Source organism: Schistocerca gregaria, chromosome X, assembly GCF_023897955.1.
Source record: "Schistocerca gregaria isolate iqSchGreg1 chromosome X, iqSchGreg1.2, whole genome shotgun sequence".
NCBI lineage: Eukaryota > Metazoa > Arthropoda > Insecta > Orthoptera > Acrididae > Schistocerca > Schistocerca gregaria.
Window position 1 is genome coordinate 555,224,703 of NC_064931.1, and position 22,900 is coordinate 555,247,602.

General features: G+C 37.0%; 1 protein-coding gene across 3 annotated transcripts in view; it reads right to left on the reverse strand.

Moving 5' to 3' along the window:
• Positions 1 to 22,900, reverse strand: part of LOC126297832 (intermembrane lipid transfer protein VPS13A-like) — a 759,301-nt gene that overhangs the window by 321,299 nt on the left and 415,102 nt on the right. For all 3 annotated transcript variants that reach the window (XM_049989081.1, XM_049989080.1, XM_049989079.1), the window contains exon 33: positions 21,248 to 21,433. In XM_049989081.1, coding sequence (XP_049845038.1) covers positions 21,248 to 21,433 — 186 coding nt within the window. The remainder of the gene's footprint in view (positions 1 to 21,247; positions 21,434 to 22,900) is intronic.

Here is a 22,900-nt window from a genome sequence, read left to right on the forward strand (position 1 = left end):
GTGTCCCAAAATGATGTATACACTCTTTGAAACAGATTATCTTTTTAATTAAAGGAGACAGAAATACAATTTGAATGAGTAATAATTTAGAAGGTGGTGAAAAACATAACAATGATTTCTTTTGTTTCAGGATTGTCAGCAAACATGGTATTATTGCTTGAACAATGGTAATTGGTGCTAAAGTGTTAAATTTGGAACACCACCACCACTGACAAGAGTAACAATTACAAGAATCAAAGATAATTTTGAAGTTGAAGGAATGGTGCATGATATGTAGAAGGGACACAGTGGACGAAAAAGAAGTTCAACACACATTGAGAAACTGTAATCCAGGCATATACACTATCCCCGAAGAAGTCTGTAATGCAATGCTCTCATGAGACTGGGATCTGCAGAAGCAGTCTTCATAGAATTCTGTGGTCTCAGAACTTTAAGCCTTATATCCAAAGACTTCTCCATGCTCTTTACAAGGATGATCATGATAGGTGAAGTGAATTTTGTGAGTAGTTCATTAACAGATGTGAGGAAGAGCAACGTTTCTTAGATTGAATTCTTTGGTCAGATGAAGCGATGTTTAAAGCTGATCAAACAATTACCACCAAAACTGTGTGCACTGGGCCAGGGAGAATCCATATGTAACCGAGCAAAGGCATGTTAATCTGACAGGAGTAACAGTTAGGTGCGGACTGTCTTCTAGACGGTTAATCAGGCAGCACTTATTTGACAACACTGTCACAGGCGATTCATACTTGGAAATGCTGGAAATGATAACTTCTAGTCTTAGCGTTGTGTTTGGAAATGAAGATTATTACTTTCAACAGGATGGGGCGCCACCTCACTTTCACCTGGATGTGAGGGCATTTCTCAATTGTACATTCCCTGCCAGATAGATAGGTTGAAGAGGGAGTGTGGAGTCTCCCACTTGATCTCCAGATTTAACTCCTCTAGACTTCTTTTTGTGGAGTACTCTCAAGAACACAGTTTATGCTACAAGACCACACATACTGGATGATCTTAGAGGGCAAATTGAGCACACCTGTGATGCTATTCCATTGGAAACTATAAAGTTGGTATGTCACTCAGTCATCAGTCGTTATCGATGTTGTGTTGTGATGGATGGACATCAGTTTGAACCTAATACCGCTGCACACCACTAAAATTTCTAACCCCTTTCATTACAGAGATGTTCAGTTTCAGAGACTGTATACATTATTTTAGGACACTCTGTACATACCTGTGGAGCTGCGAACACGTGTTCTTCTTTGCTTCTGTGAAACGCATCTCTTCTATTGAACAAGTGCCCATAGCTATTATGGTATGCATTTTAGAGCCCACATTTACAAGACATTTTTATCTTGTTTTGGTCCATACTACCACCTCTGAAATTTGACTATCCTACAATCTCAGCAAAAATGATACTGGCAAATGTATTCCACTGTCAGAAATATCAGAATAGTTTTTACATATAACTTTCAACTCAGTCATTTCTGTACCAACTTCCCTTACATCAAATGCATACACTTCCCCTTCTCCATCATCCCTGAAAGTTTGTAACCTACTAATGGAATCACACTGCGTGTGCATATATAGACACACACACACAAATGCTAGCACCTACAGTCTGGACCCTCTGCAACATTGTTAGATGATGTTTCCAGCTCAAGTTTCTATCCTCATTTGGTTCCTCAAGTCATCTTCTACATTCCCTAAAAATTTGTCAGTATAATTTTGAAAAACAGTGTACATAAAAATTCAAGTTGCATATTCTTGTGCTCATTGTTCATAAAACTCGAAATGTAGTACTTTGATTTACTTGACATTTTGACAATGTTGTGGTGTTCATTATTGCCCCGTTCTGCCAGATCTTGGTGAACCTTTTCACAATCACTCACTCTAGCATGATTTTTACATCTTCACAGCTCCCTGCATTGCAAACAGCACATGAACTAGTTAATGCCCCACTGTTAATCATCTCACCATACATTATGTCTACAGGGTGGTCCATTGATCGTGACCAGGCCAAATATCTCACGGAATAAGTGTCAAACAAAGAAACTACAAATCATGAATCTTGTCTAGCTAGAAGGGGTAAACCAGATGACGCTATGGTTGGCCCGATAGATGGCGCTGCCGTAGGTCAAACGGATATCAACTGCGGTTTTTTTAAAATAGGAACCCCCATTTTTTATCACATATTCATGTAATACATAAAGGAATATGAATGTTTTAGTTGGACCACTTTTTTGGCTTTGTGATAGATGGCGCTGTAATAGTCACAAACATATGGCTCATAATTTTAGATGAACAGTTGGTAACAGGTAGGTTTTTAAAATTAAAATACAGAACGTTTGAACATTTTATTTTGGTTGTTCCAATGATATACTTGTACCTTTGTGAACTTATCATTTCTGATAAAGCATGCTGTTACAGCGTGATTACCTGTAAATACCACATTAATGCAATAAATGCTCAAAATGATGTCCGTCAACCTCAATGCATTTGGCAATACATGTAAGAACATTCCTCTCAACAGCGAGTAGTTCGCCTTCCGTAATGTTCACACATGCATTGACAATGTGTTGATGCATGTTGTCAGGCATTGTCAGTGGATTACAATAGCAAATATCCTTCAACTTTCCTCACAGAAGGAAATCCGAGGACATTAGATCCTGTGAACATGTGAGTCATGGTATGGTGCTTCGACGACCAATCCACCTGTCATGAAATATGCTATTCCATACCGCTTCAACCACATGCAAGCTATGTGCCAGACATTCATCATGTTGGAAGTACATTGCCATTCTGTCAAGCAGTGAAACATCTCGCAGTAACATCGGTAGAACATTACGTAGGAAATTAGCACACACTGCACCATTTAGATTGTCATTGATAAAATGGGGGCCAATTATCCTTCCTCCCATAATGCCACACCACACTTCACCAGCCAAGGTTGCTGATGCTCCACTTGTCACAGACATCGTGGATTTTCCATTGCCCAACAGTGCATAAGATGCCGGTTTACGTTACCGCTGTTGGTGAATGACGCTTCGTCATGAAAAGAGAATGCGTGCAAAAAATCTGTCATCTTCCCGTAATTTCTCTTGTGCCCAGTGGCAGAACTGTACATGATGTTCAAAGTCATCACCATGCAATTCCTGGTGCATAGAAATATGGTACGGGTGCAATCGACGTTGATGTAGCATTCTCAACACCGATGTTTTTGAGATTCCTGATTCTCGTGCAATTTGTCTGCTACTGCTGTGCGGATAGGTGCAACAGCAGCTAAAACACCTACTTGGGCATCACCATTTGTTGCAGCTCATGGTCGACGTTTCACATGTGGCTAAACATTTCCTGTTTCCTTAAATAACGAAACTATCTGGCGAGTGGTCCGGACACTTGGATGATGTCGTCCAGGATACCGAGCAGCATACATAGCACATACCTGTTGGGAATTTTGATCACAATAGCCATACATCAACATGATACTGACCTTTTCCGCAATTGGTAAATGGTCCATTTTAACACAGGTGATATCTCCCCCGAAACAAATACCATCTGCACTGGTGGAATGTTACGTGATATTACAATTACAGCACCATCTATCACAAAGCGAAAAAAATGGTCCAACTAAAACATTCATATTTATTTACATACTACAAGACTATGTAATAAGAAATGGGGGTTCCTATTTTAAAAAATGCAGTTGATATTCGTTTGACCTATGGCAGTGCCATCTAGCGGGCCACCCATAACGCCATCTGGTTTCCCCCTTCAAGCTAGACGGGTTTTGTTCTTTTTAGTTTTCTCCTTTGATGCTTATTTCATTAGATATTTGGCCTGGTCACTATCAATGGACCATCCTGTATACCTGAGGTTTATATTTTTTGTGTTGGTGACTTCCATTACCATTTATTTTACGTCATCTATTATATATATAAACCAAATTATTGCTTGGTTCTTTGTAACGCATTGCCACTCATTTCAACACTGTAAACTTTATAAAGCAATGTGTATTTATAGAGTCCACTAAATATTCATAAATGTATCTATAAGTACAACCACCAGGCAACAAAACTGGCACTCTGGATCAAGTGAGTGTTCTGGTAAAATCCCTCAGACAGAGTCTGTGATTAGCAGTTTTCATGTTAGTATCTCATGGTTTGCACTCATCAGTTAGTATAAGCACCAGACAATAGATCCAGCACTTTGTGTCAAGTGAGTGTTCTTATAAAATCCCTGAGACAAGGTAAGTAGTTAGCAAACTTCATGTTAATACCTAATTATAAAAATTCATAGTTTGCACTCATCCAATAAATCAAAGTCAAAGTCTCTAGTATGTGCAGATCTGAGTGTTACAGTTAGTCAGTGTATATGCTTTATGAATTTATTTGAACTGTCCAGCTGTAGTCATCCATATAATTCCTTTGTGTTAATGTGTTATTAAAGTTTCAGTGACTAGATCTCAGAACTCTTTATGACTATCAGTTTTCTTCCAAATTGTGTTTCATGAAGATTTATCATTTATAGAGACATAAGTGATGACTTAACTATGGAAATGTTTACTGAAGAAATTGTCACTGTTCAGGGTGCATCTAGTGTAGCTGCTAACCTACTTTATTTGAAAAATAAAGATAGCTGATAGCAGAAGCTGGCCATCATCACTGTTTGCTTGGGGACTAATAAATTTCAAGTAAAACCAAGTTCAAATCAACAGTGTTATAACAGTCATTAAGCTATTAAGGTTACAACTCCAACCAATTTCAGAGAATGAGACTTCAAAATTGTGGCAGTATTGTGGAAGAGCAGCACTATAACCAGGTCAGTAACTTTACACACTAGCAACAAGTATTCTGAAAGATGTTTAATTTACTTCTGAATGACATACCAATTCAAGTCTTGGAACACCAGCACCGGCTCACATTGCTATTGTGGCAAATAGAAGAGATATGAGGGTTTATCACATCTGCAAACCTCAAACCCAGATGACTGGGCATTGCAGTGAGCACCATAAATTCAACTAGGAATAAGTAAAACTGTAAATTTAAATGAGGTTCATCAATCCTTGGCACAAAGTGAACACTGAGAAATGGAGTGATCAAGAATTGTCTTGATTTGTCACAAAATTTTCAAGGTTTTTGACAATGCATATACAATAAACTCCTGTGTCAATTTGATCACAATGCCGAAAACTAAATATTAGTAGTATGTGGTATGTTTGCACAGTGGAGATCCTGAGCATACCATAGCCTACTGTAAATAATGAAGAAGAATGTTTAACAACGATTATACCAAAAAATGTCAAAGAAAAAGGAAGTTCTATGCAAGCAAAGGAACTGCAGATGAGTATAGCTGAGATGCAGGTGAAGCCCATTGCCTACTATGGTCAAGATCATTCTTTAACATGTTACAGTAATTTCCATTTGCCATGCAGAGGATCCAGCCACTTGCTCAGCTGTCAAAATCAGGAAAACTAAATGAATCATCTATGGATTTAAGGCAACCACAGATGAAAATCCACCATGGAGAACAGTTTCCAAGAAGTTGGAAAATCACACAATGTCATCACTGACAACCAACCTGTCGATACACTAGTTGATATGGAGTGTCAGTTTCTGTGATATCTTATGCTTATTATTGCTAGTTGGAGAACATTAAGTTCCCACAAAAATAATTAGCCTGGGTAGTTATCTAACACTGAAGTTACATTATCTCACCATAACCATGAGACCACTTCTATTCAGCTGTCTGAATGCTCATTTAAAGTGTGAACCTTTAGACGAGTGTTAAAAGGTACTAAGCTACACAAGAGAAATTTATATGCCAACAATGATCATTATCAGCCTAAGTTGACAATCAGAGCTCTGATTTATCATTTGCCATGAACAATCGTAACTTGTCTTGAAGGGTATGTGCATAATGACAGTTGAACCAGGCTAGGACTGTCAGTTCTGTGCCCAGGATGCAGAATCATATTGTAATACTGCTGCTAAATACCAACCAGAGGAATCTACTATACAATCACCAAACAGGGCTCAGCAAAACTGTGGAACAATGCTGGTGAGTAGTTGTCACTCTGATATACAGTTTTTTGGTGCATTCAACTATGGAAAGGAGGTATGGCATACCAAGTGACTCACTGTGAAACCCCATATCAACATTGAGGGTCACCTCCCCACCAGTCAATGGTCATTTGGGTATCAGCAGCCAACCAATGCATAATTTACAAGGAGATGAAGAAAGATGCTGCAAAACAACATCCTTCAGTCACCAAACAGACCTTGTCCTACCCTGTGGTTCTCACGAAGAAAAAAACATGATACACGAAGTTTCTGCATTGATACTGGTTTCTGAAGAAAATCATCAAAACTGATGTATTGCTACACCATTTGGACTGGTGTCATCTTGGTCTATCTAAGGGAATATGACCAGGAAAAGTTTGCTTTCATAGCAACTGTTGGCCTTCATGTGGTAAAAGTTATATTGTTTGGTTTTTGGAATGCCCCAACAACCTAAGAAAGATATTTACAGCTTGCTTTGATGTCTTAAATGAATGGTGTGCCTTTGCTACCTGGATAACATTCTTGTTTTCTTCGTGGTATTTGAAAAGCATGAAACCATTTGACAGCTGTGCTGAATGGTGGCCATGGCAAATGTCTCCACCTGAATCTAAGAAGCTGCCTCTTCATCACAAAGTCAATAAATGTCTAATTAATGGAAATGGGAGTTTGTCCTTCATCAGAATGTGCTCTCACTGCAGACATTCCACAAAGGATTTCAGCTGCTAGGCACAACTACTACAAGAATTGTTGCACACAGATGTAAATTTTTTGGGGTGAGGAGGAAGAAAGATACAGTATTTCTGTAGCCTTAAGCAGGGGCTAACATATTCACCAGTCCTTGATAAGAAAAATGAGCTGTAACTACACACATTTGCTAGTGATTATGTCATAGGTGCAGCTCTAGTACAAATCCTGGAATGCACTGAAAGAATGATTGCTTATATCTCCAGAGTACTCTCCAGTTCTGAGAAGAATGTCTTTATGGCTGAGAGAGCATTCGTAGCAGTGGTTTGGGCAATCAGTAAGTGCTGACCCTACTTATAGGGTAGACAATTAATATTTATGGCTGACAACCATTCTTTATGCTGATTGAGAAGATTGAAGGATCCATCAATATGACTAGGCACAAGGTGGGCACTGATACTTCAGGAACACACAAAACTCCAGGTATACACAAAACTTGATGCAAACAAAAGTATGTCACCCACCTTATGTGGAATCAGTTGGAAGAATAGTACAGAAATACTGATATCCCAGCCATTGCTGCATTAATGAACACTGCAGCTCAACAAACAAAATATCTGGCATTACTGAGGGCTATAAAAGCCTTAGAGAAGAAAAAAGTTATCAATGGAGAATTCAGACTAATAGATTGGACATTGTATACAAGGAATCAAGACTCAATGAGAAAAAAATTGTTGCTCATTACCACAGATAATTTTGATACCTGGTATCAATTCCTCTTGCAGTTTCTCTATTCCACTACATTGGAGTTAACTGCTTGGGGAGGTTTCTTAAACTGACTAACAGGAATAAATGGGTAATACTGAAGTGACTACTTCATCTGCCAGCTGTCATTAAGGCTAAGCTGGCTGTTAAAGCTATGGAAATGACCTAGCTTCCTACACAAGACATAGTTTTGAATCAAGAGGCACCAAATGTAATGATCTCTGATCACAGAAAAGTGTTTCAGTCATGATAGGTTTCACAGTGGTCTTTCTGATTCATGGCCAAGATGTTTAAACTACAAATGGGTACTTTAATGGTGTACTTTCAGTTGCTGAGAGAATGTGTGTCTCATGGAATAACAGTGCAGCTACAAAAAACAAATGAGCATCAAAGGGCATTACAAGTATCATGACTCACTGTTGCACCATTGTTTGTAACCAAGATAATACTTCAAAGACTTGTTGGTGTGCGGGAACTTGGTATTTATTTATTTACATTGTAGTGTGTTACCCATAATTTAAACACAGGGTGTATTCGCTCTTAGACAAATTACTACTAACAATGAAAGTTTTTTTCTATATATTCAGTGCAGTGAGCACACATAACACAGCTCAAAGCACCTAAAGGAGACAACTGGGTTAGTGCTTGAAATATTGTGCAGAAAACAGCTAAAAACCTAAATGAACACCATCACCAAGAAAATCTGACATGTAACAATGGGTAATTCAACCCAACAACCCTCAGAGTGATTACAACAGACAGCTCAGCACTTGAACTGAAAAAGCAAGACAACTGACACATATATGGACTATGGGCCCACTGGATATGAATCATACATATTATAGTGCTGAACATCAACTTTTAAACTAAGAGCTGGTTGTTGCTGAATTTATTTTTTACATCTGCGAGGAAGGTCAAGAAAAATAGAAAAACAATTAGCACTACTTTGAGCTATACCAAATCCTGTGTCACTTGTGAGATATTGCCTACAAAGTTGAATATTATGAGTGTATATGAAGGAGACAAAAGCACAGAGATAATGTACATGTCTTCATGAAGACATATATTACTCCTGAGGTTCAGAATGACAATAGGTGCTTTCAATACAAAAAACATAAAAATCTTTCCAATGATTGAGATGTCTTGTTGGAACAAACTACATTTGAATGTTGCAGTGTCCATGAGGATGTGACAGTACTACCAGAATACAAAGGTGCACCACCAACACTGCACAAAGCACCACTGAATACATCATATGCAATTAAGCTATAGTCCACCCCAACACAGCAGGCCATTGTCTTGTAAGGAGGGGAAGCAATGTTGCATACAACACAGTATCCATTGTGGTACAGAAGCTTTAGTAATAGGCTGGCAAAATGCACGTCACCTGTTCAATTTTCACCTCCTGTGATTATTTACCATTTACTTAAATTATGGAGTATTGGAATTTAAAACCTCATTCTTAATGTGTACAAACAGAACCACTCCATGTGTAATTTTGTGTGTGCTTAACAAACGTGGTCTCAGTGCGAATTTTCAGACCTTGTCAACAACCCTGCTGTTATAACATGTACTTTTTTTCCAGATTCTCCATAAGAGGTTAGTTTTTACTTCATCCCAGCTCTAAGGCATCTTATAAAATTGTATATGAATCAAAATAATGCAATGCTGTGGGGTATTTTGACATCAATTAACAGTAAGCTCTCTTCAATTTAAACAACACATATATCATAAAATTCATCTGACAAGATATGACAGGGCCATTTGTTCATCACTGTACCTATGAGACAGGTAAGGTCATCTCATATTGGGAAGACTACTGAACATATATGTGGGAAGAGACCACTATAAATTAAGTGTATGAGCTTCTTGATAAATTTCCAACTTTAATAAATCACCAGCAGCCACCAGTAACAGTATTTCTTGAACCTTTAAATGCATTAACTTTTGCACTGCTCCCTAAAAATCTTGAACAATATGGTCTCCAAGATCCTCCTCATTAATAATTCAGGAACTAAGTGGTAAAAACCAGCTTATTAATTTCAGAAAGTCTACAAAAGGTATAGCCTACAGTCCAAATATACTCAGAAAAATCTGTGAGATCCCATAAATAACTGTTTCTGATGCTGTTTTCTTGAATTTGGTCATAAACATTGACCCTGATCATATCCTCAAAGCTAGCTCATTCTTATATACAGATGATACATGTGTATTGATAATTCCAATAGCCAAATGAAATACTTCTCACCTATAATTTTCATTTTAATAAAAAGTTTACCAATAAACACACAAAAAACAATAAAATGTGTTTCCATACAACACAAAACATGACCTCATTCAATCCATACATACTCATTGGAGACAACAGCATCCCCACAGTGCAGGACACCAAATTTTTTGGACCATACATCAATTATACACTAGTAAGGAAATTGCATAGAGATATGTTACCAAAAACATTTAGCAATATTGTTGTCTTTTGGAAATCAGCAAAACATACAGCTAATGTAGACACTCTAAAGACTATTGAGATCCTTGGAGGAGCCAGCCATGACAAAACTATTCCACCTAGTGTGAAAGATACATGAGACAGCCAAAATAACCTTAGACATTACGAAGAATGTAATAATTACAGTATCAAATAAGGCAGGGTGCTGACTGGTGGGTATATTATTGAACTATCAGTTTAATAAGTTATGGTTGAAAAATAGTGACATAAATTATTTACAAAAGAATCAAAACCCTGGCAGAAGTTGATCTCAGGGAAGATTACTCTGGCTATCAGATAAATGTGGGGACACCTGAGGCAGTACTGAATATACAACTTATCTTCAAATATATGTTAAAGACAGGTAAACCTACATTTCTAACAGTTGCAGATTTAGATTAAGTTTTTGATATTATTTACTGGAACATATTCTTTGAAATTCTCAAGGAAGCAGGTATTAAATACAGGGACCAAGAGCTTATTTACAAATTGTACAGAAACCAGACTGCAGTTAAAAGAGTCGAAGGGCATGAAAGGGAACCAGTGGATAAGCAGGGAGTGAGACATGGCTGTAGCCTATACCCTGACTTATTCAGTACATTGAGCAAGCAGTAAAGAGAATCAAGGAGAAACTTCAAAATGGTATTAAAGTTCATGGAGAAAAAATAAAAACTAAAAACTTTGGGGTTTGTCTATGACAATACAATTCTGTCAGACACACCAAAGAACTTGGAAGAGAAGTTGAATGTAATGGACATTGTCTTAAATAAAAAAAGAAATGAAATGATCGTGTGGCATTGATGGCCAGGAGGCTCCATCTGGGGAAGTTCGGCCACTGTGTGCAAGTCTTATTTCAGGTGATGCCACAATGGGCAACTTGAGGATAGTGATGGTGAGAGAAACAAAACATCCAGTCCACAGGTGGAGAAAATCTCCAAACTGGCTGGGAATCAAATCCAAACCCACTGCATGGTAGGCAAGCAAGTTACTACTCAGCTAAGAAGATGGACGTAGTGTCTTGAAAAGATGTTATAAGATGAACACTGAAAAAATTAAATTGATACTAGTGAAATGAAGTCAAATTAAGTTAGAGAGAATTAGATTAGGAAATAAGACACAAAAGTAGAAGATGAGTTTTGCTGTTTGGGCACTAAAATAACTGATGATGGCTAAAATAGAGAAGGTATATAAAATGCAGAATAGCAAGAAAAATATTACTTATAAAGAGAAGTTTGTTAGCATCAAATGTAAACTGTTGTGTTAGAAAGTCTTTTCTGGAGATATATTTATGGAGTATAGCCTTGTACAGAAATGAAAAATGGATGATAAGCAGTTTAGGCAGGTAGAGAATAGAAGCTTCTGAAATGAGCTGCTAGAGAAGACTGCTGAAGATGATGTGGGTAGACTGAGAATCTAATGAGGGGGCACTGAGTTGAATCATGGAACAAACACATTAATGGCACAACTTGACCAAAAGAAAGGACTGATTGATACAACTGGAGGTGGGGAAGGGGGGGGGGGGGGGCTTGGAGTGAGAGGATGAGAGAGTACAAACTGTAGAGGGAGATAAAGGATGAATAAAGTAAGTATGTCCAGATGGCTGTAGGTTGCATTATTTATGTAGAGATGAAGAGGACTGCACAGGACTCACTAGTGTGGAGAGCTGCACCAAATCAACCTTTGGACTGAAGATAACAACAACTGCAACAACACCCTGCATCCACTTAGTTTCATATCCTGTGAAAAAAGCTCTGAATTTCATACCAATTTTTGAATTACCAAAGCAAATAATGAGAATACTCTTATTTAAATGAAATATGAAACATTTTAAGTCACTTTTAAAATGGCTTAAAATTGCCCTCGTAGCATGCCGACACTTCATTAATTTGACTTATTTCAAAGTGCAGCATTTAGAAGCCATACACAACAACTACAATGACAACTCCTAAATCACATGAAACAAAAGTTAATTATATATCTTACCACATAATGCAAAATGATATGGAAATATAGTAAAATGCAATGGAAATCATGATATAAAATCTTTCTTCAACAGGTTTCAAATTAATCAAATCAACAGTACAAATGAAAACCTAACAAAAAGGGTTTTGTTATGTCATTCTCTCAATTCAGGTCATGAAATTCTAAGAGTAGAGTTATGTTTTAAATTTATATCTTTTGTTTATATGTATGTATTGAGGTATAAGTATTAAAGGTTTTTCTACCATAACTCTGCACATTTTTATTCTCAATTAGTGGAATTTTTAACTTTATTATAGTTCCTACTTTTGTAACTAAATGACATAACCATGAAATATACGTTCATTGACTAGTAATATAACTGATCCATTGATGCAATATGAACAATTATGTAATGATTTCATCAATAGAATGAACAAATAATCAAATATCAATCCTTTCTTGTGAGATATTAACTACCTGCCCAGGGTTGTGATGTTTATGAACTAGTTGGAATTATATCTGTCAAGTATATACCAGTACCACATGTCCTCAAATAGGCAGTGTACATACTGTTAAGAAAATTCTAGCAAGCAAAATAATGATTTTGTATGTAATAATTTCAATGTTTCACAAAGGCCCAACAGTCAGAACATTTAAAAAAGGTCTCTTACTTATCCTGAGCAGATATAATGATGTAACTGATAATTATTACTTGTAGATAATATTTAAATTGCTTTGTTGGAACATTATGTGTTGTTAACAAATCAGTTGTGAAATTACACTGCATTGGAACACTATAATTATTTAATTTTATTTTGTCAGATTGAGACATGTTAAGTTTACACCAGAAATCACAGGCCACTCTTTCCTTTACATTAAACTGGTTATAATCTAACAAACAACTGTACAATCTGGAGAAAACTCAACACCTACAACTGGAACCAGCTAAAGACAAAGAAACAAAATCTGTAGAACTGTTTGGAATATATATTGATTCCAAACTAAACTGCCACCTTCATATTGATCATGTCTACAGAAAGATATCAAGGGTTTCCTGTCTTATGAGATTACATTCATTTTCATTATTCCACTTTAAAAGACGTCTTTTGAGGTAAAATACAGAGAGCAAAATGTTATTTACAACTTCTTCAGAAACCAGACAGAACTTATAAGGGTTGGGGGTCATGGAAGGGGAGTGCTGGTTGAGAAGAGAGTGAGACAGGTTTGTGACCTATCCCCAATGTTACTCAATCTCTGGAGTGAGCAAGCAGCAAAGGAATCCAAAGAAAAGTTTGTAAAAGAAACTAAAATTGTGGGAGAAGAAATAAAAACTTTTGAGATTTGTCAATAATATTGTAATTCTGTCAGGCGTAGCAAAGGACTTGTAAGAGCAGTTAAACTGAATTGACAGTGCATTGAAAGGAGGGTATAAGATGAACAATAACAAAAGCAAAACAAGAGTAATGGAATGCAGTCAAAATAAATCAGGATATGCTAAGGGAATTACATTACAAAATGAGCCACTAAAAGTAGTAGATGAGTTTTGCTGCTTGGGCAATAAATTAAATGATGATAGCTAACATGGAGATGATATAAAATGTAGACCTGAAATGACAAACAAAAGCGTTTCTGATGAACAGAAATTTGGTAAGACTGAATACAGATTTAAGTGTATGAAGTCTTTTCTGAAGGTATTGGGCTGGAGTATAGCCTTCTACAGAAGTAAAAAAAAAAAAAAAAAAAAAAAAAAAAAAAAAAAAAAAAAAAAAAAAAAAATGGATACTAAACAGTTCACACAAGAACAGAACAGAAGCTTCCAAAATTTGGTGCTACAGAAGATTGTTGAAGATTAGATAGGTGGATTGTGTAACCAGTAACTAATGAAGAGATTTATATTTTATTTTTTATCTCAGACTAGCACTTGCAATCTATATCCGCCATTATTTGCTGAATGTATTCCAATCTCTGGCTTCCCCAACAGTTCTTACCCTACACATCTCCCTCTAATAGCATGGGGGAGGTACTGAATAGAACACTGGAGAAAAGAAATTTATGGCATACTTTGACTAAAAGAATGGACTGGTTAAGAGGAAACATTATGAGACATTAAGGGATCACCAGTTTTGTATTGGGATGGAAGTGACAGGGGGATGTGGTGGGATGGGGGGATTGCTGAGGAAAGCCTAGACAAGAATACTGTTAGCACATTCATAGAGGATGTAAGCTGCAGAAATAATTCATAGAGGAAGAGGCCTGCACAGGATTGAGTAGCATCAATCCACTTCTCATACTGAAGACAACAACAACAACAACGATTTTGACTTTAAATGTCTACTCTGTTCTCTTCCACACGCTACACTTCAATGCTTTCAGGTCCATTGTCACCAGTGTTTCTCATTCCTTTAGTCATATCCTATATCCCCCCCCCCCCCAAAAAAAAAGTTGCCACCCCACTATGTATTGGATTAGCCCACCTTCTTTCAACCTAGGTACTACCCATGCAATGATGAGAATCATATAGCCACATTTTTGAGTGATTTGTTTTACCCTACAACATTCAAACCCATATTTTGTTATAGTCTCTGCCATCAACTCTGTTGATCAGTACCAACTATCAAACTATCATGCTTAGCAGTTTTATGTCTATTGCATTTTTTTATGACATGAAGTCATTGACAGGGTGAGCAACCTACTTCACAGTTAAATACCAACTCTGTGACTACTTTTATTATAATCATCATATAATGACTAGTCATGTCTTTTAGCATTTAGTGTATTATTATTATTATTATTATTATTATTATTACTGTTATTGGTTGCTTCAATGAGTAACTTGAAAATTTTCACCTTTTACTGCTAGGGAAATGGTGTAATTGGAATCTTACACCTTTCTCAAGTAGCAGCATTAGACTGAACAATGCAGAACAAAAGTTATGTTTCTGCAACCCACAAGTCAAACACACGGTGGACAACTTGTTCTATGTGACCCCTTTGCAAACCATTAATTATTCATCACCATTCTCTTTCTCCAAAAGCACTCCTAAAATATCTTGTGAAACTCTTCATATTAATGGCTTTGTCAAAGAATGTGTGGCAACTTAAAGTTCAGTTTAAAAAATTCAAAAGTTGATATCCAAAAAATGCCACCCAAAATAGCTGTAAGAGAGTTGATATGCACTACTACCATCATCCAATTCAACGAATGAAGTGTTTATGTGTACTTTTATGCAGATAGGGAATGTAGAAGACCTGGCAACAAATCTACATGCTGATGTTGTAACTTTGGATTCATCTTTACTGAAAAGAGTTTAGCAAAGTATGATCTGGATGTACAATAATTGTTTGGAGATGAAGTAAAGTAGCTTTGAGCATCTGCTCTGAAGAGTATGTGAGTTCAGTAAAGCTGTTTTGAACATCTGCTTGTTTTATGTAATACATGCTATTTAAAATATTACAAACAGAGTCTCTTACTGAGTGCAGTATATATGTTTATCATCTCCCCATTGATATATTTTGCAGTTATTTCTGGGCTATGACAGGTCATTTGTTTTGAACTGATTGTTGACCCTTCCTGAATATTTATGACATATCTGGCAAATTATTGTTATGTGCAATGTTAAAACACTCTAGCTGTAGGATTAATATAGTTTAAGAAACAGTGTACATTACAGTATTATTGTGCAGATCACAATTAGGCAATAAAAATACACCTACACTTGGAATTAAACTTGTCAAATTGAGTGTCATAAGGCAGAACTCTATCCATTGCACTAGATGGGCTCCACACTGACAAGGCTTGAAGGAAAATACTTCAAGTATATGTAAACTGCTCGTGAGGATAGGGACTACCGCTGCCTGGACAGGGACATGGTAACTGATTTTGTCTCTGGACAGTTGATCTCTACATCTACATCTACATGGATACTCTGAAAATCAGACTTAAGTGCCTGGCAGAAGGCTCACTGAACCACCTTCACAATAATTCTCTACTATTCCACTCTCAATCAGCACGTGGAAAAGACAAACACCTATATCTTACTGTGCAAGCTCTGATTTACTTTACTTTAGTATGATGAGCAGTTCTCCCCATGTGGGTTGGCATCAACAACATATTTTTGTATTTAAAGGAGAAAGTTGATGACTGAAATTTCATGAGAAGATTCTGCCACAACAAAAAATGTCCATCCTAAATCCTGTATCATGTACTTGACACTCTCTCCCCTATTTTACAGTAACACAAAATGTGTTACTCTTCATTGCACTTTCTAAATGTAATCCATTAATCCTACCTGTTAAGGATCTCAGACCACACAAAAGTACTCCAAAAGAAGATGGACAAGTGTAGTGCAGGCAGTCTCTTTAGTAGCGCTGTTTACATTTTCCGTGTTCTGCCAATAAAACAAAGTCTTTGGTTTGCCTTCTCCACAACATTTTCTATGTGTTCTTTCCAATTTTAACTGTTCATAATTGTAGTTCTTATATATCAGTCGAATTTACAGTCTTTAGATTTGACTGATTTACCATGTAACCAAAGTTTAATGGATTCCTTCTAGTACTCATGTGGATCACCTCATACTTTTCATTACTTAGGGTCAATTGCCAATTTTTGCACCATTCAGATATCTTTTTAAAATCATTTTGCAATTTGTTTTGATCTTCTGATGACTTTACTTGGTGAAAAACGACTGCATCATCTGCAAACAACCTAAGATGGCTGCTCACATTATCTCCTAACTTGTTTATATAGACTGCAAAGTGCCTATAGCACTACCTCGGGGAACACCAGATATAGCTTCTGTTTTACTCAATGACTTTCTGTCAATTACCATAAACTGTGACCTCTGACAGGAAGTCATGAAACCAGTCACATAACTGAGACGATACTCTATAAACACACAATTTCACTACAAGCTGTTTGTGTGATATCGTGTGAAAAGCCTCCTGGAAATCTAGAAATACAGAATCAATTTGGAACTCCTTGTCAATAGTACTCAACACTTTGTATGTGTAAAGAGCTACTTGTGTTTCACAAGAATGATGCTTTCTAAATTGGTGCTGACTGTATGTCAATAGACCATTCTCTTCTAGGTAATTCATAATGTTTGACCACAGTATATGTTCCAAAATCCTGCAGCGTATAAACAGTAATGATAGGGGCCTGTAATTTAGTGGATTACTACTACTGCCTTTCTTGAATATTTGTGTGAATTGTGCAACTTTTCAGTATTTGGATACAGTGAGTGGTGTCGAGTGAGTGGTTGTGTATGATTGTTAAGTATGGAGCTATTGCATCAGCATACTCAGAAAGGAACCTAAGTGATATACAGTGTAGACCAGAAGACTTGCTTTTACTAAGTGATTTAAGTTGCTTCACTATTCCGAGGATATCTACGTCGAAGTTACTCATGTTGGCAACTGTTCTTGATTTGAATTCTGGAATATTTACTTCATCTTCTTTGGTGAACAAATTTCGAAGGGCTCTGCTTAGTAACTCTGCTTTGGGAGCACTGTTGTCAATAGTATTTCCATTGCCATCACACAGAGAAGGCATTGTCTCTGTCTTGCTGCTAGCATACTTTACATACGGCCAGAATCTCTTTGGATTTCTGCCAAGTTTCAAAGTAAAGTTTTGTTTTGGAAATTATGATAAGCATATTGCATTGGTGTCCATGATAAATCACAAATTTCTGCAAAAGATTGCAAATATTCAAGATTTTGTGTTCATTAGAATTTGGCACACTATTTTCATTGTTTCTGCAACTGTGTTCTGACTCGTTTTGGCTACCAAGGGGGATCATCTACATCATTTATTAATTTATTTGGTATAAATCTCTCAATTACTGTTGATACTATTTCTTTGAATTTAAGCCACTTCTGGTCTACATCTACATTGTTAATTTGGAAGGAGTGGAGATTGTCTCTCAGGAAGTAGTCAAGTGATTTTTTATCTGCTTTCTTGAATAGGTATATTTTTCCGTTATTTTTGGAGGATTTGTCATTTACAATATTCAATCTCACTATGACAACCCCGTGTTCACTGATCCCTGTATCCATTTTGATGCTTGTTAATCGCTCAGGATTATTTGTTGCTAAGAGGTCAAGTGTTTTTCCACAATCATTTACTATTCATGAACTAACTACTCAAATAATTTTCAGACAATGCATTTAGCACAATTTTGGATTATCTTTTATGCATACCTCTGGATTTAAATATGTATTTTGCCTAGATGTCGAGGGTAAATTAAAGTCACTGCCAACTATAATTGTATGAGCTGGGTATGTGTTTGAAATTAAACTAAAGTTTTCTTTAAACTGTCCAACAACTGTATCAGTTGAGTTGGGAAGTCAGTAAAAGGAACCAATCATTATTTTATTCCAGTTTCCAAGAATGACCTGTGTCCTTACTAACACACCTCCTGACCTATTCAGCAGAACCCGAAACCCCACCACCATATGGGACAAGTCTAGGAATTTACAGCCTACATGATCACAGAACCATCTGAGCCTCTGATTCAGACCCTCCACTCAGCTCTGTAGCAAAGGTCCACAATCAGTCCTGTAGACTATGCTGCAAATGGTGAGCTCTGCTTTCATCTTGCAAGGAGACTGGCAGCCTTCACCACTTCTGTTAGTCACTCAAAGTCAGAGAGAATCTCTCCCGGTCCAAGGCAACACACCTCATTGGTACTGACATGAGCCACCACCTGCAGTTGGCTGCACCCTGTGCTCTTCTTGGCATCTGGAAGGACCGTTTCCATGTCTGCAATGACTCCACCTGGTATGAACACAGAGTACACATTGGCTTTCTTGCCCTACTTGGCAGCCATGTCCCTAAGGGGCCCCATAATGCACCTAACATAGGAGCTCTCAGCTACTAATAATTCCACTCTCTGTGGTTGCCCGGACCTTGCAGGCTGAGAGGTTTGCTCTGAAACAGCGCAAGTGACTGCATCTGGCTGAGTGACCTGACCTCCCACTCAGCTATGGGTCAGTGGTCAACTTTAGTGTGAGCAGTAACTAGGCTGGTCACCAGTGCAGGCCGATCAGAGGATTCAGACGTGCTGGACATCTGTTGGATCCGCACGGCCAGCCCACAACAGTGATGCCCATCTGCTGCAGCTTCAAGCAGTGTAGCCAAACCCATCACAGTTTAGAGCTGAGAGCAATGTGTCACCAACTCAGCTTGCATCCACACACAGCCATCACAGACCCTGTCCACACTAAAGATTATGGAAAACTAGACTACACAGACAAACAAGGACAACTGACACACACTATGGACTCTACAATAGAGATGAAGGGAAACACAAGAACTGTGTTTAATAAATCAGATTAACACAAAGAGATTCAAAAACTGAACTACCAAAGCACACGGGTAAGACTAAATAATTCACTGATTAGTAACTTGTATCTGTCACAAAAACAGTTTACTTGCTGACACAAATGAGAATGCGAGAACTGTGTCTAATAATATTAAATTAACATGCATAAATTCATGAAAGTACACTTGCAAAGCACACAGATGAAACTATACAATTTGCTCCTGGTTTGGAACTCATAAAATCTCACAAAACTGGATACTTCCCTGTGGCTGCTTGTGTCTCAGCTGGCTGTTGCTGACTGACTAGCTGACTGGGTCCAACAAGTGGTCACTAGCTTTCAAACCAAACAACTATCGAAACACACCACGGAACTCTAATGTAGGCACAAAGAAAAATGCAACAACTGTGTCTAATAAATTAGATTAACACGCAGAGATTCAAAACCTGGACTACCAAAGCACACAGGTGGGACTATATAAATCACTGTTTAGGAACCTGAATATGTCACAGAATCAGTGGACTTTCTGATGCTAATGAAAACATGAGAGCTGTGTCTGTTAGATATTTAATTAACATGCAGAAACTCAATAAACTAAACTATCAAAGTGCACAAATAATACTATACAATTCACTCCTGGTTAGTAACTCATCAAATGTCACAAAACTGGTTACTTCCCAATGGCTGCTTGTGTCTCAGATGACTGCTGCTGAGTGACTAGCTCACTTCCGGAAGTGACAGTTCATTTTGGACTTAGTTCTCACCTGGACAGATTCATAGGTGTTCTTTCTGAACAGGATGTATATTTGTGTAATTGTTGCAATAAACAAATGTTTATGTGTTTAATTATTTTTGGGTAGTTGTGTTACCTTCCTTCCAGGAATACTAGTTCTGCAAGTTTTGCAAGAGAGCTTCTGTGAAGTTTGGAAGGTAGGAGACGAGGTACTGGCAGAAGTAATGCTGTGGGAACAGGTCATAAGTTCTGCATGGGTATCTCAGTTGCTAGAGCAAAAGGAAAGGTCCCAAGTTTGAGTCTCATTCTAGCACACAGTTTTAATCTACTAGGTAGTTTCATATCAGCATGCAGTCCGCCACAGAGTGAAAATTTAATTCTGAAGTCATCTTGTTTTTATGCAGGTTTTGGCTCAAAGGCAATCAAAAACCAATTTCATTTTCCTTTTTATGTGGTTTTTGGCCTGAGAACAATTAAAAACTGATTTTTGCCATGTGATGGGGTATGACCTTGCCATGGTGGATGGGCTTACCTAACTAACAGTGCCATAACAGTTGGCTGCTAAATGTGTGCAGTCATGCATATTAAACAGTATGGATGCTATAATGTGCAACTTAAAATGTAGCAGACACAATGCAACTCATCTGACATTTATAGGTGGCCCCATTTATGTTAAGAGGCTTGTAGTACTGTCTAATGGTAAAAGTTTTGTTAGATTTTTTTTTTCTGTGGCATTTCCCCTGCATCAATAAAATGCTATTCAAATTTGATGCCATCCTGAACAGTAGTTCTCTTTCTACATCATTTTGCAACTGGAACTTTAATTATGGACATCCTGTACCTTAGGCACTATTGGTATGTGAATACTGTCTGAGCATTTATGTTACCTAGTACATCTTGTATGACTACTCACACTTGCTGTGTGCATGATTGGTAGACCTCATTGTTGGAAATGTGAATGGTCATTGTGAAGGATGCTATCTGCCTCTGAATGCCTCCATGCCAGTATAGTTGTCAACCAGTAGTATACAGTCCCTATATGATTCTCGTTGATTCTGTTACTGTTGAATGCATACAACTTTTATGCATTTTGGCAAGTAGGTCAAGTCTGTAATTTCCACCCAATTATAGCCAAAGTATTTATAGAAAGAATTTCAATAACATGGAACTACACTGTACCAACAGCTCACCCAGTAGCTTTTTAGTTCCAATGATACAGATGAATGCACTTACCTTTCAAATATAACTGTTTTGTCCAGTCACGAGCATCAGCATCAACAGCAGTCCTAAAGAGCAAAATGGGAATTCTTTTGGCCCCTTCTTCCATTTCAAAAACTACAAGTATCTTTGGAACTGATAAAGAGAACTTTTCATTTAGCTTAATAGCTGTGAATGAGGACTGTGAGTAGTTCATGTTTTCTGAAAAAGAGTGAGAAATCTTTATATAAATGAAATAATGTAAGACATGTTGATCAGATACAAACTGATAATTGTAATTGAAATATTATTGTCATTATTTAAACATTTCAGATTAACATGTAATCTAATACTATTTTTGAGAATGTGTTATTTCTGGTGGAAAGACCATCCCTCTCCCCATAAAAATATTCCACAACACACAATTTCTACATTCGATATTTATATTTTGTTCTGAAACTGTACACTACAACCAGTTTCTCCAAATGTTCTTCACTTAGGCTCATTTGTTTATCAGACAGATCATTTTTGTGCATAGGAAATGCCCTTCCTGATAACTTTGTTTATTTTGTATTTTGCTGCAACACTTGCTTCTCCAAAGAGAGAATGCAAAGATTTTTCCTCATTTTCAAATCTTCCACGATTTACCTGTGACTTCCAACTTCATTACTGCTGCAGACAAATGCACAAAACTTGATTTAATGTAAATCAGGTCTTGCTTATAATCTGTTTTCTTAAATGCCACTTTGATGTCTTTCATACATGTTCTATTAGTGGCTTATAAAGTGTCTACGACCCAAACAAAAAAAACAGAAAAAAACCATTTCAGGACAGTAACTTATAGCGTTTCAATAGCATGAAGCAGACAGAAGCTAACTTCAACAAGTTTGTGGTAATTTATGGACTCTGACCAGCTTCATCAAAATTATCAATGAAATATTGCAGCATATTCTCCGGGAACACCATCTGGTTAAAATAGATTGTAGTGGTAAATGTAAATCTGGCAGTATAATTATCTCTAGTTGTAGCAAAAGGGAGCTCTGATAGATTAATACTGTCAGAATTATTATCAGAACTTTGTACTTTGTTCATCTGTTTAGCTTATTTGTGGAGGATATCAGCATTTTCAAATTGCCATACTTTAGACGTTCTGTTTCAGCTATATATCTAGTACATGGGCTAAATATGTAACATTAGGTTAGAATAAACTATTTTCTTGTCTTTTCTTGATTTCATGATATATGGGGTAGCACTGCTTAACAACAATAGGACCATTTTTTATTTATATTTTTTGGTACAAAACTTCTACCAACACCAACTGATCTGAAATAACGCACGATTTCACAATGGAGTTTACAAATTTCGCAAAATTACCCATGTTCTGCATTCTGGCATAGTTAGTATGAAAAAAAACATCAATAAAAGGTGCTGTCATGTAAGGTATTGAAACATATGCACTAAGGCCAGAAAATGATCAAAATATGCAAACATGCATGCAATATGCATTTGCATGGAAATTTAGACTCTAGTTATCAGTAAAACAAAAGAGGTTTAGGTATATTCCATTAAGAGGTATTCATTCTTCATTTTATATTTTAATTCTCACAAAACTTTCTCTAGAAGTGACTCCTTTTTAAATTGCAAATTTGTCCATACCCTGATGAAGTCTAATTTTACCTTTATTATTGG